The sequence below is a fragment of the Eumetopias jubatus genome, unplaced genomic scaffold, assembly GCF_037043125.1.
Source record: "Eumetopias jubatus isolate StellerSeaLion01/CBP00866 unplaced genomic scaffold, mEumJub1_p1.0 scaffold_16, whole genome shotgun sequence".
Taxonomy (NCBI): Eukaryota; Metazoa; Chordata; class Mammalia; order Carnivora; family Otariidae; genus Eumetopias; species Eumetopias jubatus.
Genome location: NW_028274822.1, coordinates 47,725,699 through 47,739,676, shown reverse-complemented (window position 1 = coordinate 47,739,676; position 13,978 = coordinate 47,725,699). Strand labels below are relative to the sequence as shown.

The window sequence follows — 13,978 nt, the reverse complement described above, 5'->3', positions numbered from 1 at the left end:
AACTTTCTTTTTTGAGCTTCCATAGCTGCTTTCTCTCATTTTGTTCCCACTTTCTCTAGTGCTCCTTCAGTGATTTCTCTTTCCTTTTGTCCACATACGGTGGCGTTCCCTTGGGTGTGATGTTGAGGCCCCTTGTTCTGTCATTGCTCTTTGGATAACATCATCTGTATCTGTTGATTCTGTTCTCTCTTGTGGAGGGGGAATGACACCACATCTCTGAATTCATCTCTGATATTTCCTGAGCTCCGGGCCCAGTATGGGACCATCTACTGCATATCTGCCTAGCTGGGGACCTCATGAGTCCATCAAACTTAAGCCTGTTACCTGCACAACCCCAGGTATCCTCTACCCTGTTCATTACCTTGGTTGATGGAATCAAGGTCACTCAATGCCTGTAAAGCCTTCCAGAGAGCCAGGTAACATTGTCCAGGCCCTGCTGTGTGACCCTGTAGTTTCTTGCTCATGCTCCCTTCTGTCTGTGAGGAGGCCATCTTCCTAGAGAGAGGGGCCTGACTTTATGCATTTTGTATCCCCTGTGCCTAGGATACCACCTGGCACACGGTGCTTGGCAAATGCTTACTGATTGAATAACACGAGAGCAGCAAGCTCTCTGTAAGCTATAAGTTGGTGACTATTTGACAAAGACATTGGAAATTTCCTATAGCATTTGTTACTGGAATAGTCTGATTGAAACTGGCACAGAGAGCCGAGCAGCACTTTTAAAGACTAGGGCTACAGTTATTCATAACAGAATATCTGACATGATATAAGCTTGAGGGCAAGCCATGGTGTGAGTTTCCCCCTTGGTTCTGCCATTTTGGTTTGTTCACCTTTAAAAATACAAAATGTGACCTTTGGCTCTCCAGCGTCATCCCTGGCATAGATCACATGGGGCCCTAGCCCTCCTAACAGGCCCCTGATGACCCCTTAGATGTCCTGTCCCCACCGAGCACTGGAGGCTGCTGCTTCTCTGAGCAGGTGCTCTGAGGGATCTGCCCCAGCACACGCCATTTCTAACATAGGAACGTGGGTTGAACCTTTAACACTGGCTTAGGGTTGTTCTTGCGATTCTTTTCTCATAAATCCTGTTTCATGTGGTCTTGGGCTTCACAATAAAGAACGCTGGTCATAGTGAAGAGAAAATATAATAAATAGCCATAGGTGTGCCCTGCTGTTGGAAATCGAAAGCCATGCTGACAGGTTTCCTTTAGGTCCGTGTTCTAGTGGTGCCTGTGGAGGATTACGACTACCAAATACTTCACAAAAAATCAGTGGACAAGTCATTTGAGTTTATCACCAATTGTGGAGGAAACAGTTTTTATATTGAGTAAGTATCACTTTATGGAGCTTCCTCAGCCTCTCCCACATTCACGTTCAGCACAAGGCCCACGGTGGGGTTGGCCCTTGGGTCTGTCTTCTTCCTCCTAGGGCCCATGGGAGTGGCAGTGCGTCCTGGGTCCGGGGAGGGAGATGCTTTTCCTCTGCATACACCATCCTACACCAGACCTTGTGCTGCCCATTTGGGCAAGATTACTGTCCTCAACTTTGATCCCTCCAGATGTTCACTCTCTGAGCTGGGATCCACGGGCTGCTTAGGAGTTTCTTGGCCTCTTTGCTGCGTCCTGTTGTCCAACTCAGATTCCTAAAAGATACCATGTGGGGTACCCTCCTCTGGGAAGCACATCAGCCTGGATTCTCCCTCTCCTTTGCCATCTGATTGAGTGGGGAGTGTCACAGAGAGGCGGACCTCCCTGTCCCCTCTCCCTGGATCCTTGAATGCCAAGAGCCTAGGACAGCCCTGAGTATGGGCACCTGCTCTTCTCTTCTGCAGACCCACCCTGTCCCCTTGCAGATTTCCTGAGGGACCCAGGAACTCCAGGGGGCCCTGGTGGGCAGAAGTCTCCTGTAGAGAAAACATTAAGAGTAAAAGCTCTGAAGTCCAGTAGCTAGGGGGTTTGAATGTCTGCTTGGCCACTCTGTAGCTCTGTGGCCTTGGATGTGTTGTTTAACTTCTAGAAGCCTCAGTTGTCTTATCTATGAGATGAGGCTTAGGCCTTACTGGTTGGATGGTTGTGAGGTTCAGTGAGATGTAGGCAAAACTTCTAATACACAACATTCAATAAAAGTAGACACCTTGCTGCCTCCCCCTCCCATTGTTACTGTTATTGGTGCATACACATCTAGGTACAATTTTTTTGTAACTGCTTAATTGAGACATAATTCACATACCATAGAATTCATCCTATAGGTGAATTTTCACCCTTTTATTTCAGCCACCAAAAGTTCCCACCCACCAGTCCTGGGATGTGTTCTGGAGTGGATGGGTGGAAGGATGGCTGGCTGTCACTGGCTGTGAATCCAGGGGTGGGGTAGTCTCTCATTTCTTCCCAGACTCCACAGCCAGAGTCCCTCCCCTAAAACACCAGTTGGTGGAGCAAGTGGGAAGGAGAAGTTTGGGACTTTTACTGTGGGGCATGCCTCCCGGGATAATGCCACGAGCTGTTTTTGTTTTCGTAGCCCCCAGACGGCCTCTGGATTCTGCAAGAACTCCGCCAGGTCCCTGGTGGCCCTTTACCACAAGGGCGCACTGCCTTGTGAGTGCCATCCTACCGGGGCCGTTGGCCGTCACTGCAACCCAGAGGGGGGGCAGTGCCCATGCCGGCCCAGTGTCATTGGGCGGCAGTGCACCCGCTGTCAAATGGGCTACTACGGATTCCCACACTGCAAGCGTAAGTGCACGTTCAGGGCATCCAAAGTCGTCTCTGGTCCCAGGTGGGTGCCGCTCATCTAGGGCAGACCTTCTTGAATTTCACTGTGCTGGAGACTTACCCAGGGGTCTTGTGAAAGAGCAGATTCTGATTCAGGAGGCCTGGGCTGGGGCCCGAGAGTCTGCATTTCTTTTGGTCACTCAGATGATGCCCATGCCAGTGGTCTATGGACCACAGTCTGAGTAGGTAGGTTCCAGAAGATAAAATTTGTGTTTCCCGTGCTATGTGACCCATGTGCTTGGCAGAGCAGGTGAATTTAAAGAGCCTTAAGGATCAAACTATTGGACCCCTCCATCCCTCTTCCTCATGGAAGCCCCTTCAATTTGTGCAGCCTAACCAAAACTCAGTTGAAATAGGAGGAGAGCCAGGGTCACGGGAGCATAGTGCTTTCTGAATGGGAAGCCTAGGGACTTTTATCGAAGAACCATCCTGTGGCCTGAGACAAAGGGTCAGCACAGGCCGTGGGGTGGTAGCGAGGGGTGCACATGTGGTGCAAACAGAGTCTTTACCTGGAGACTAGCCTTTGTCTAATGAGGGTCCTGCTGCTGCGTTAATGCCCTGACCTTGAGCTCCGTTGTGCTAAGGTGACGTGGAGCCCCTGCAGGGGCCCTGTAAGAAGAAGCTCCTCTGACAGATGAGAGGCGGCTCATTAGAATGGCCTGTAACTACAGCTGGGTGACTTCCTTTTGAGTTCCTGTCTTGGTGCCAGTGGGTCCAGCTGTACCTCGGTCGGCGTTCACACGCTGTGTCTGCCGTGAGCGTTTGGTATAGTTGGCCTGGGCCCCAAGAGAGGTACTTTTCAGATCAGCCACACTCAATAATGGCATAATGAAGAAATAGCAAGACGTTTCTCCCAGACCCCTTGGAAGCTTCTGGAAATGTTGGCAGTTGGTGAAATCCTGCTGGAGGCCAGGTGGCATCTCTCCCTTACACCGTGTCTCTTGATTCCCTGGCCAGCATGCAACTGTGGCCCACGCCTTTGTGAAGAGATGACGGGGAAGTGCCTCTGCCCTCCCCACACGGTCAGGCCCCAGTGTGAGGTGTGTGACACGCATTCCTTCAGCTTCCACCCCCTGGCTGGCTGCGAAGGCTGCAACTGTTCCAGGAGGGGCACCGTTGGGGCCGCCACCCCGGAGTGCGACAGGGACCACGGGCAGTGCAGGTGAGCCCGGGAGGATTAAGCTGTTAGGTCGTCTTATTGGAAGGGAAGATGTCCTCTGCACACACCAGTCACCATTCCTTCCTGTGTCTCATGGGTCCAAGGACAGCACTGTGCTCACCTCAGGGTGGAGCTCCCCACCCTGGATGGGCTCTGTGGTGTGTGGAGTAACTGGGCCCCTCAGGCTCAGGGTAGCCTGGCAGAGCTCCGGCAGGTGGATGGCCAGGCACCTGGGGTCATAAGCCGCCTTGCCCATGCCCTGCAGCATTGTTCTCGGGGTGGCCCATATGTATGCATAATTAAGTTATCCTTTCTTTGACTGTGTCACTGTGTGGTGAGCACCTATCTATCGGTGTTTAGGTTTGGGCTCCAAGTCTTCATGGCGTTTTTGTTGAGGACAGTGAGTGACAAAGTCCGCAGGCCTCAGGCCTGCCGCTCTTAGGCAACTCGAAGGGGTGCTAGAGCGTCCACAGTGGGCCTTGGCTGGCGGTGGGCAGGCAAGGGAAGAAGGTATGCGCTGAAGAGCCCTACCTGAGAGTGGGGCTGCCATTGGGCTGACTGAGAGGCCCAGTGCACGGCTGGTGAGGGACAGTGGCAAAGGTGGGCTCCCACAGATGCTGTGTCGCTAAGAGGTTTGGCTCTGTGGGTTGAGCTCTACGTGGGGAACTAGAGGCCAATGTCACACGATTGCAGGTGATCAGCCTGATCTCAGCAGGACTGGAGAATGGCCCCGGGGATGCAGAATGGATCCAGTCTTCTAGGAAAAGAGGCTGGAAGGAGTCGACAAGGGTGTTAAGTCGGGGGGAAACTGAGCCAGGGCTTTGGCATCTGGGCCAGTATGGCAGTGTGCAGGAGCAAGTGTGAGGCTCACCACCTGCCCTACACTCCTCCCCCCACCTATGGGGGAGTAGACATTATGGGGTCTGTGTGGGTGATCTGGGTGTGACAGCCGGGGTGGGGGGGGGTGGGGAGGCCGTTGCTGCTGGTGGCAGGCATCCACGACTCCAGTTCAAGGGCGGCTGTGTTCATTTCCTGTGGCTGCTCTAACAGATTACCACAAACAGGGTGACTTAAAGCAATAGAAATTTATTTGCTCATAGTCCTAAAGGCTAAAAGCCTGAAATCAAGGTGTTGACAGTGCCGTGCCCTTTCTAAAGTCCCTGGGAGACAATCTGTTCCATGCTTTTCTCTTACCTTCTAGTGCTGCCAGCAATCCTTGCAGTTGCTTGGCTCATAGACGTGTCACTCCAATCTCTGCTCCGCCATCACATGGATCCTCCTGGTGTGTCTCTGTCCTTACATGGCATTCTCCTCTCTTTGTGTGTCTCTTCTTAGGACACCAGCTATATTGGATTAGGGCCCACCTTACTCCAGCATGACCTCATCTTAACCTGATTATATCTGCAAACACCCTCTTTCCAAATAAGATCACCTTCTCAGGTACTGGAGATTAGAACTTGAACATATCTTTTTGGGGACAAAATCCAACTCTCCGTAACAGCGACGTTCACTTTTCCTAAGGAAGGACACTTCACCACACCTTTAATTGTTGCCTGGGGGCCTCACAGCCCCTTTGTGCTACAAGAAAGGAAGCTGAGTGACAACTTGAGTCATGAAACCTTCCGAGTCTTTAAAACCACAGGTGTGAGTCCACCCTGAGTCGACTCAGTTGCTCATCCTTCTCAAACTGTGAGCCTACACTGAAGGCAATTTGCACAAAGGATTTTGAGGTGATATCCAGAATTGTTTCATCACCATTAGTTAACATATATCAGGTTCTGTTCCCTCCAGTGCTTAAGCAATTCTCCGACGGAAGTCAGGCTCTTAGAGCTCATTACTGAAGATGCTACGTTGGGTCTCGAATGTACCCATGGGCTCATGAAAACATCTAGCTTATTTTCAGTTAGTAACTGATGGAGAAAGACAATGGCACCTGGGCTGGAAGCACAGACCTGCCGGAATGCTTAGGAGCAGAGATGCACCGTGCCCAGGAGATGCTTGCGGGCTTGTGGCTGCAGAGGGTACAGGATTGGGAGGCTAGGAGAACCTGGCTGTGCTGATCATGATGCAATCAACTGTATGGAAGGGAGAGAGGAAGACAAGATGTGTGTGATCCTGTGACTTCATTACTGACCTAGATTTGCCTCCCCAGGGACAATTGCCTCCATTCCCTCTCTTTGAGCCCTTGGTCCAAAACAGTAGCTGGACGAATGCCAGAATCTCGTAAATTTGGTCTATCACATGGCCATGCTGCCTCATTTTAGCGGGGCTGTTTGGTACTCCTCTTGACATCTCTCCTGACCTCTTCATTTCACAGAGCTATCTTTTTATTCTTCTGTTCTTTCAGGAATGGGTATCACTTTCCGTCGGAGGCTATCAGCCCCACTATGCTTTTCTTCTTGTTCTTTTCTGTCTCTACCAGGGTCTTCTTCCCTCAAATGGCGAACGTGCACTATTATTTTCCATCACTCCCTTACCACTGACCTCTCCCTTTTCATGTTCCCAGGGGTACCAATCTCCCTTTCTTGAAAATCAGTACTCTCTTAGAGACAGCAAGCTGATAACCAGTCATAAACATTTGACACCAGAGCTCCAGAGTATTTGTAAATAAAATGTGTGGCTCTCAATGGAAACAGACACAAGTTAAGGAGGATGGAATATTTCTCTCCAGGAAGCCAAGAGAGCAACATCAACAAAGTCTTCCAACCCCACTATGAAAAGGTGGTCAAGGGAGAGTTAGAACAACAGTTGAAAGATTAGTCAGCCAAGCCGGTCTGTTGCTGTTGAAACATGTCAGCAGTACCTCTGTCTAAAACACACACAAACATGGGGCGCCTGGGTGGCTCAGTCAGTTAAGTGTCCAACCCTTGATTTTGGCCCAGGTCATGATCTCAGGGTCATGAGACCAAGCCCCGCGTTGGGCTCAGCCCTGGGTGTGGAGCCTGCTTAAGATTCTTTCTCTCGGAACCCTCCTACACTGTTGGTGGGAATGCAAGTTGGTGCAGCCACTCTGGAAAACAGTACGGAGGTTCCTCAAAAAGTTGAAAATAGAGCTGCCCTACAACCCAGCAATTGAACTACTGGTATTTACCCCAAAGATACAAATGTAGGATCCGAAGGGGTACATGCACCCCAATGTTTATAGCAGCAATGTCCACAGTAGCCAAACTACAAAAAGAGCCAAGATGTCTATCAACAGATGAATGGATAAAGAAGATGTGGCACACACACACACACACACACACACACACACACACACACACACACACACAATGGAATATTATGCAGCCATCAAAAGGAATGAAATCTTGCCATTTGCAATGACGTGGATGGAACTAGAGGGTATTATGCTGAGCGAAATAAGTCAGTCAGAGAAAGACAAATATCATATGATCTCACTGATATGAGGAATCCTTAATCTCAGGAAACAAACTGAGGATTGCTGGAGTGGTGGGGGATGGGAGGGATGGGGTGGCTGGGTGGTAGACATTGGGGAGGGTATGTGCTATGGTGAGTGCTGTGAATTGTGTAAGACTGATGAATCACAGACCTGTACCTCTGAAACAAATAATACATTATATGTTTAAAAAAAAAGTAGGAAGGGAAAAATGAAGGGGGGAAATGGGAGGGGGAGACGAACCATGAGAGACTATGGGCTCTGAGAAACAAACTGAGGGTTCTAGAGGGGAGGGGGGTGGGGGGATGAGTTAGCCTGGTGGTGGGTATTAAGGAGGGCACGTACTGAAAGAAGCACTGGGTGTTACACGCAAACAATGAATCATAGAACACTACATCAAAAACTAATGATGTAATGTATGGTGACTAATATAACATTAAAAAAAAATTCTCTTTCTCCCTCTCCCCCTGCCCCTCCCCCCTAAAATACACACACACACACACACACACATAATAAAATATAAATAAAAAAACACAAACATCCTGAGAGCTCCCCTAGTACATCTAGCAGACCAAAGGAAACCGTGGAATTAGAACTGGCTTCAGAAAAGGAAATCCAAGGTGTTACTAAAAAGGCAAACAGATTGAATTAGGAATAACTGTTTTCATTTTAATATATTTGAAGAACAAATCAGAGGAAATAATTCAGTGTCTTTATGTGGAATTGATTTGTGTGAATCCTTCAGCATAAAGAATAGTCTGATGAAGATGCAGGATGAACAGAAGGGGAGGCCTTACCATTAAAATCCTCTGCTCATTCAAGAGGTATCATAGCAGGAATCTGGGTATAGAAAGGCTGAAAGAGGGGCAGCTGGGTGGCTCAGTCGTTTAAGTGTCCACCTTTGGCTCAGGTCATGATCTCAGGTTCTGGGATCGAGCCCCATATTGGCATGGGGCTCCCTGCTCAGCGGGGAGTCTGCTTCTCCCTCTCTTTCTGCCCCGCCCCACTCATGCGCATGCTCTCTCTCAAATCAATAAGTAAAACCTTAAAAAAAAAAAAAAGGGCCAAAGAACAGGTTCCATTTGAACAGCGGAATAAGCAATGCCTAACCTGGAGGACGAAAAACTCTGGGAGGAGCAGGAGAGGAAGATCAACAAGTGTGCATGGAACGGTTCTGAGGGAGTGGGAGTCCTGGCAGGGGATGGAGCCCAGGGTTCTGTAGTGGACTCCATCACATCTGCAGGAAGAAACTTAAGGCCCTAAATCCTGAACACATTACAGTACTCCCATATATAATTAAAATAAAAACGAAGCCACAAAAAGAAGTGTAAGGCAGACCAACAGAGTGCTGTTTTTCCATAATGACTACTTCGGTTTTTCTTTTGAAAGCAGAACATACAAGTGAAGAGCTTGGGGCTGGAATGGAAGTTTGGGAATAGGTTAGACTGATGAGGACCCCAGGAGTAGGTGTGGACACGCAGGAGGAAACAGCAGGTGTGTGTTCTGCGGGGGTACCTTTGTTTAACTGTAGGAGGCAAAGGAACCAAGGAGATGGAGAAAGAGTTTTCAGGCAGGAGACAGAGAGGAATTCTCTGTCTCAGAAATAATGGGAGAATTTTAAGAAGGAAAAACTGGCCAACAGAATAAATTGCTGCAAACACAACCTCACACATTGTTTCTGAATTCTGCTGCCACAGAAAAAGGAAATCAAGAATGCATTAAAAATTGTAAAAATGCATTGGGGTGCCGTCTGTGATAGATACATAGATTTACTATAGTATCTGAGGTAGAAATCATAAGGGGTGTTTAACAAACTTTCACTAGCCAATGACAATTTGTTTTTCATTTTTTAAAAATTTAAATTCAATTAGCCAACATATAGTATATCATTAGTTTTTTTGTGTAGTGTTCAGTGATTCATTAGTTGCAAATAACAATGACAGTTCAGTAGACTGGAAAAGTCCTAACTCAGGATCAAGGCATGCTGCATAGTTTTGCCCAAACCCAAGGAAACATCAACAGGAATGGAATCTCATTATCCTGTACCACACCTACACCAAGAGGTGAAATTGTTTATCTTGAAATTACCAAGGAGACTATACTAACCTGATGGGATGACATAATTCTCTCTCTATGATCAAAGTAGATTTGTCATGAAAAGGCCCTTAGCAGATAATGTAAGAAAAACTTTCAGTTTATTATGACTATAAATTACACAGATTGCTCGTGTTAATTCCACTGTTGATGCTGAAAAAGCTTTTGATTACCCAAAGGGTTAGTTCTTTAGGAAATACCAGAAAGACAGATTTATACGGAGAACAGATATGAGATTGCCAGGGGTAAGAGGTAGAGGGAGGATCTGACTATGAAGAGAGATTTTTGAAGTCATGGAACTATTTTGTATCCTAAAGTATGGTGGTGGTTACATGAATTTCTGTGTGTGTTAAAATTCATAGAACTCTACAACAAAAGAAAACGTCAATTTTACCATATGGTATTTTAAAATATAAAATTAAGGGGGGCGCCTGGGTGGCTCAGTCGGTTAAACGTCTGCCTTCGGCTCAGGTCATGATCCCAGGGTGCTGGGATTGAGCCCCACATCGGGCTCCCTGCTCGGCGGGAAGCCTGCTTTTCCCTCTCCCACTCCTCCCTGCTTGTGTTCCCTCTCTCGCTATGTCTCTTTATCTGTCAAATAAATACACAAAATCTTAAAAAAATAAAAATAAAAGAAATAAAATTAAGAAAACCCTTTGGGCAAAAATGCAAAAAAAAAAAATTAGAAGAAAGAATGTTCTTTCCCCACCCCCAAAGGAAATTTCCTAATGAAAATGAAGAATGTGTTTAGAGGAAACTAAAGTTCATGGGAAAGAAATGTTCAAAGCTACCTGGAACTTGCAACAAGAAGAAAAACACATCCTTTCTCAGATACAACAGACTCTCTTGCAGTTGTACAAATTGTCACAGATCACAAAGCTTCAAAATTGGAATTTTCATATTCTATTTCACTGTTTATAAGTGTTCAAGTTTATCATACTTAAAAGAAAATGAAACTGTTACAAATATTAATCTACTTTAAAATGTTAGAAAAATAATTGTAGCAATCCACAATATTCAATCTCTACCTAATTAAAACTGGTGTAATTTTAGAGGCAACTGGGAATAACTTAAGTTGGGGCTGTAAAACTGAGTCCTTGACTCACCTTTGTCATAAACTAGCTAGAAGACTGGGCAAGTTATTCTGCCTTCCTGGGTCTCAGTTTCCTAAGCCATTAAACATTTGGTAAAATTATCTCTACCTTCCTACCTACATTTAAAATTCTGTTCTATTTCCTCTTCAATCTCTGATTGTAACACGCAAAATATTGCAAAATTGTACAAATGCCAAAGAGTCCATTTTGGTCAATGCTAGACTGAGGACCTAAAGTTGCTTATATTGATCAAGACTTTGTTTTTAATAGCAACACTAATCCAATCTGATAGAAGGCCAATGGAAAAAGTATTTTGCCTCGCTTTTAATAATGGAAGATTATGTCATCGGGTTCTGTGAACAAACAAAAGGGCTAGAATATCCTCTGAAGATTTCCTCAATCACTGACAGATACCAGAAGCTGGGAATCACTGCTTTAAAAACTAGCATGATACCGACCACTTTCAGGCTATTTTGAGATCAACTAAAGGAGATGGTGATCCACCTGGATCTTTCAGTGAAGCCGTATGTACAAATACACCTTTTCAGAAGAGCAGTAGCAAAAGGAATGCCTTTTGGGGGGGACCTCTATCTCCGAGAATCCTCATAGATTTACTAAATGTTTGTGTTAGATGTAAAAATAAAATACCCGAAAAGGTCATAGAACTGGCATTCTTGGGACGAAGTGCTTCCAGCTATAGGCATTGTTCCGTCAGCCCCACCAACGTGGAGAAGCAATTCCTTTGATGCACTTCATCGATTAATAGGAATGGTAAATTCCAGGCAGTGTCGGGGGGCCATGGGGCCATGGTGGTGAGCAGGGCGGATGGGGCTCCTGCCACAGGGATGGAGCTCAGAGTTCTTACCTACATTTTCTGTGTCTTCCTTCATCTTCTGAACTACCAGTGTCTTTCTCCATGTCTCTCTGTGGCTATGTCCCTGGTTCAGTCTCCTGACGACTGGGAGGATGAGTGGTGTGAGTTTGCACAAGGTTGCATCTGTCACAGCCTCTCACTGTCTGGATAATCTGAGTACAGTTCTTCTCTCTCTGCCTTATTTCTTCATCTATAAAATAGAGGTGCTAGAGGCACCTATCTCATAAAGTTCTTTAGAAGATTATGCTGTGCAGGAGACCTTAGAACAGTATCTGACTCACTAGCACCCAGTATGTATTAGCTATTATTACTATTTGCCAAGTACTTGGCTGTCTGCCTTCTTCCCTCTATACTTTGTCCCCCTGAAACCACGACCATTCTCCTGGCTTCAACCACCCCCACTCCTGGATGATTCCAGATCCAGAGCTCTCGTCCCGACCCTCGATGGCTAGCTTATCCCACCTTCATTGCAAATCAGTTCAACCTGGGTTCTTTTATAGGCTTTACCTAGGGGACCTTGGACAAGTCCCCTAAACTCTTTGAGCACCTGTCCCCTCACATGTATGATGAAGTATTAGATGACCTTGTAGGGCCCTCACAACTGCAAAATTCTTCCAACTCTGATTCCATAGCAGAAACCCATGTCATTGTCTTGCCTTTCAAACCATTTCTCTCTTTGACTTTTTTTTTTTAATTCTACTTATTGGTGACAGTCTCTTCCCAGTCCCCAAAGCCTGAAATCCCAGTACCATCTTAGAATCAACCCCTTTTCCCTACAGTTGATCAGGTGTCAACTTCTGGCAAAGTATGTATTATCCCTTTTCTTTCCATGGCTCTCTGCTCTCTGCTGCCACCTTGGTTAAGTTCTTTGACCCCCTCATCTTCGAATGATATTGGTGGTCTCCTAATTGACCTTCCTTTTCCTGGTTTACTCATGCACTCATTCATTCCTTTTTTTTTTTTTTTGACCCCTTAATTGAAAGGGAATATGCCAAGTACACAGTTATCCTGGGATTTAAAAATCTCTTTTCCCCATAACTTTGGCACTAATACATAGAACTGTTAATCTAGTCTACAGAACTGGAGGCAATGTTGATAAATGCATATAGGTTTATGATTTTATCTTCTCAGTATTTTTATTTAACTAGGGTGAAACATTTTTCTCAGTTACTGTGATATTTGTTTTTTGCCTTAAATTCTATGTTGTGTTATACTTATGTATTTTTGCCTTAAATTCTATGTTATACCAGCATGTTTTATTGCTCAAACTATATCTAGCACCTGCTCCAGTTTGGGTGCTGTGCCTCATGCATCAGAGGGCATGGTCTGGCAGGGGAAGTTGTACTAGCCACTAATGGCAGTGTGGCATGGCGAGCGCCATATTGTGTGCGGGCTGCCTTGGGGGCACCTGGGTCTGCCAGGTGCCACTTCCATCACATCTCTCTGCACAAGAACCTGTCTCAACTCCCTGGTAGAATAAAGATGAGCTTTCATGGTAATATGGCCCCCACCTTCCCTAACTTAAGCCTTTTTTCAGCTTTCTTCTCTGGCTTGGTTTTCTTACTTTCTTTAAACACTTTACAGATGTTCAGTTCTCCAGGTATCAGTTCTCCTCCCCCCTCTACTGTTACCCCAAATTCTGCATATCCTTCAAGGATTATGTGTGAAAAGCACAAACTCCGGAAGGCGTGAAGCCTTCTGTGAGCCACAGGGACATCCTCCTCATTTCAGTGCCTCAAGCTAATCTTCCCATTTCTCACATGATTACCTCACTTCCTGCATCTCTGTCCTGCGTTCTCAATGAGAATGTGCCAAGGTCAAGACAGACTTACTCTACTTTTCCCCTCCCTCCTGCATCCCCTAACACAAGGGTATGTGTGTAGGAAGCACCCGGTGATTATTGAATGAATCGATGAATGCAGAAGTAGACTTTGGATTCTAGATTATGACTGGAGTTGATGGGAGTGTGATATTAAGAGATCCACTGTACTTAATGAGCAAAGGGTAGAGTTCATTCTAACACCTGATTTTCTAGTTGTCTGTGCACATGGAGAGCGCCCACATATGCACAGATGTTGTTACATAAGGTTTGGCCATGAGCCCATTGCCTTGGAGATGAATCCACTTGACCCGTACCCCCAGCTCTGCCACTCCGCACCTAGAGGCAGCTTCTGATGGAAACTTCTTGTCTTTGCACTAAGGGCAGCTCCTTGGGCAGCATCTCTCTAGAGAAATGTGTCAAGGTCAGGCTGACTTTAGGTAGTTTCTAAGAGATGTTCAGCCAGACTTTACAGTTTTATTCCCTGTTGTCATGGTACCACCAAAAAGTCCTTTGGTTGCTTGTTTTTTGCCCAGGATTCATATGCTCAGTGCTCAGGAATCCTGAGGTTATATTCTCTGTGTTTTGGTTAACCCTTCCCTGTCAGTGCCATCTGGGGTCCTCAGGGTCAACTCATAGGTCCCCACTCTCCTCACTCTGCTCGGCTTTTTGCTTTTTCTCACCCACTCCTATGCGCTCAGTTGCTACTTGGGTGTGGAGTGAGGTCCAGAGCTTTAGCTTATGTCACTGATGTGGCCACATGGCCTCAGCCC

The 13,978-nt window shown here is 46.4% G+C and overlaps 1 protein-coding gene across 2 annotated transcripts in view; it reads left to right on the top strand.

Annotated features, from left to right (window-relative positions):
* Positions 1-13,978, top strand: part of LAMA3 (laminin subunit alpha 3) — a 256,339-nt gene that overhangs the window by 150,015 nt on the left and 92,346 nt on the right. For both annotated transcript variants that reach the window (XM_088019656.1, XM_028098310.2), the window contains exons 30-32: positions 1,212-1,327; positions 2,518-2,729; positions 3,726-3,930. In XM_088019656.1, the coding sequence (XP_087875782.1) occupies positions 1,212-1,327; positions 2,518-2,729; positions 3,726-3,930 (533 nt within the window). The remainder of the gene's footprint in view (positions 1-1,211; positions 1,328-2,517; positions 2,730-3,725; positions 3,931-13,978) is intronic.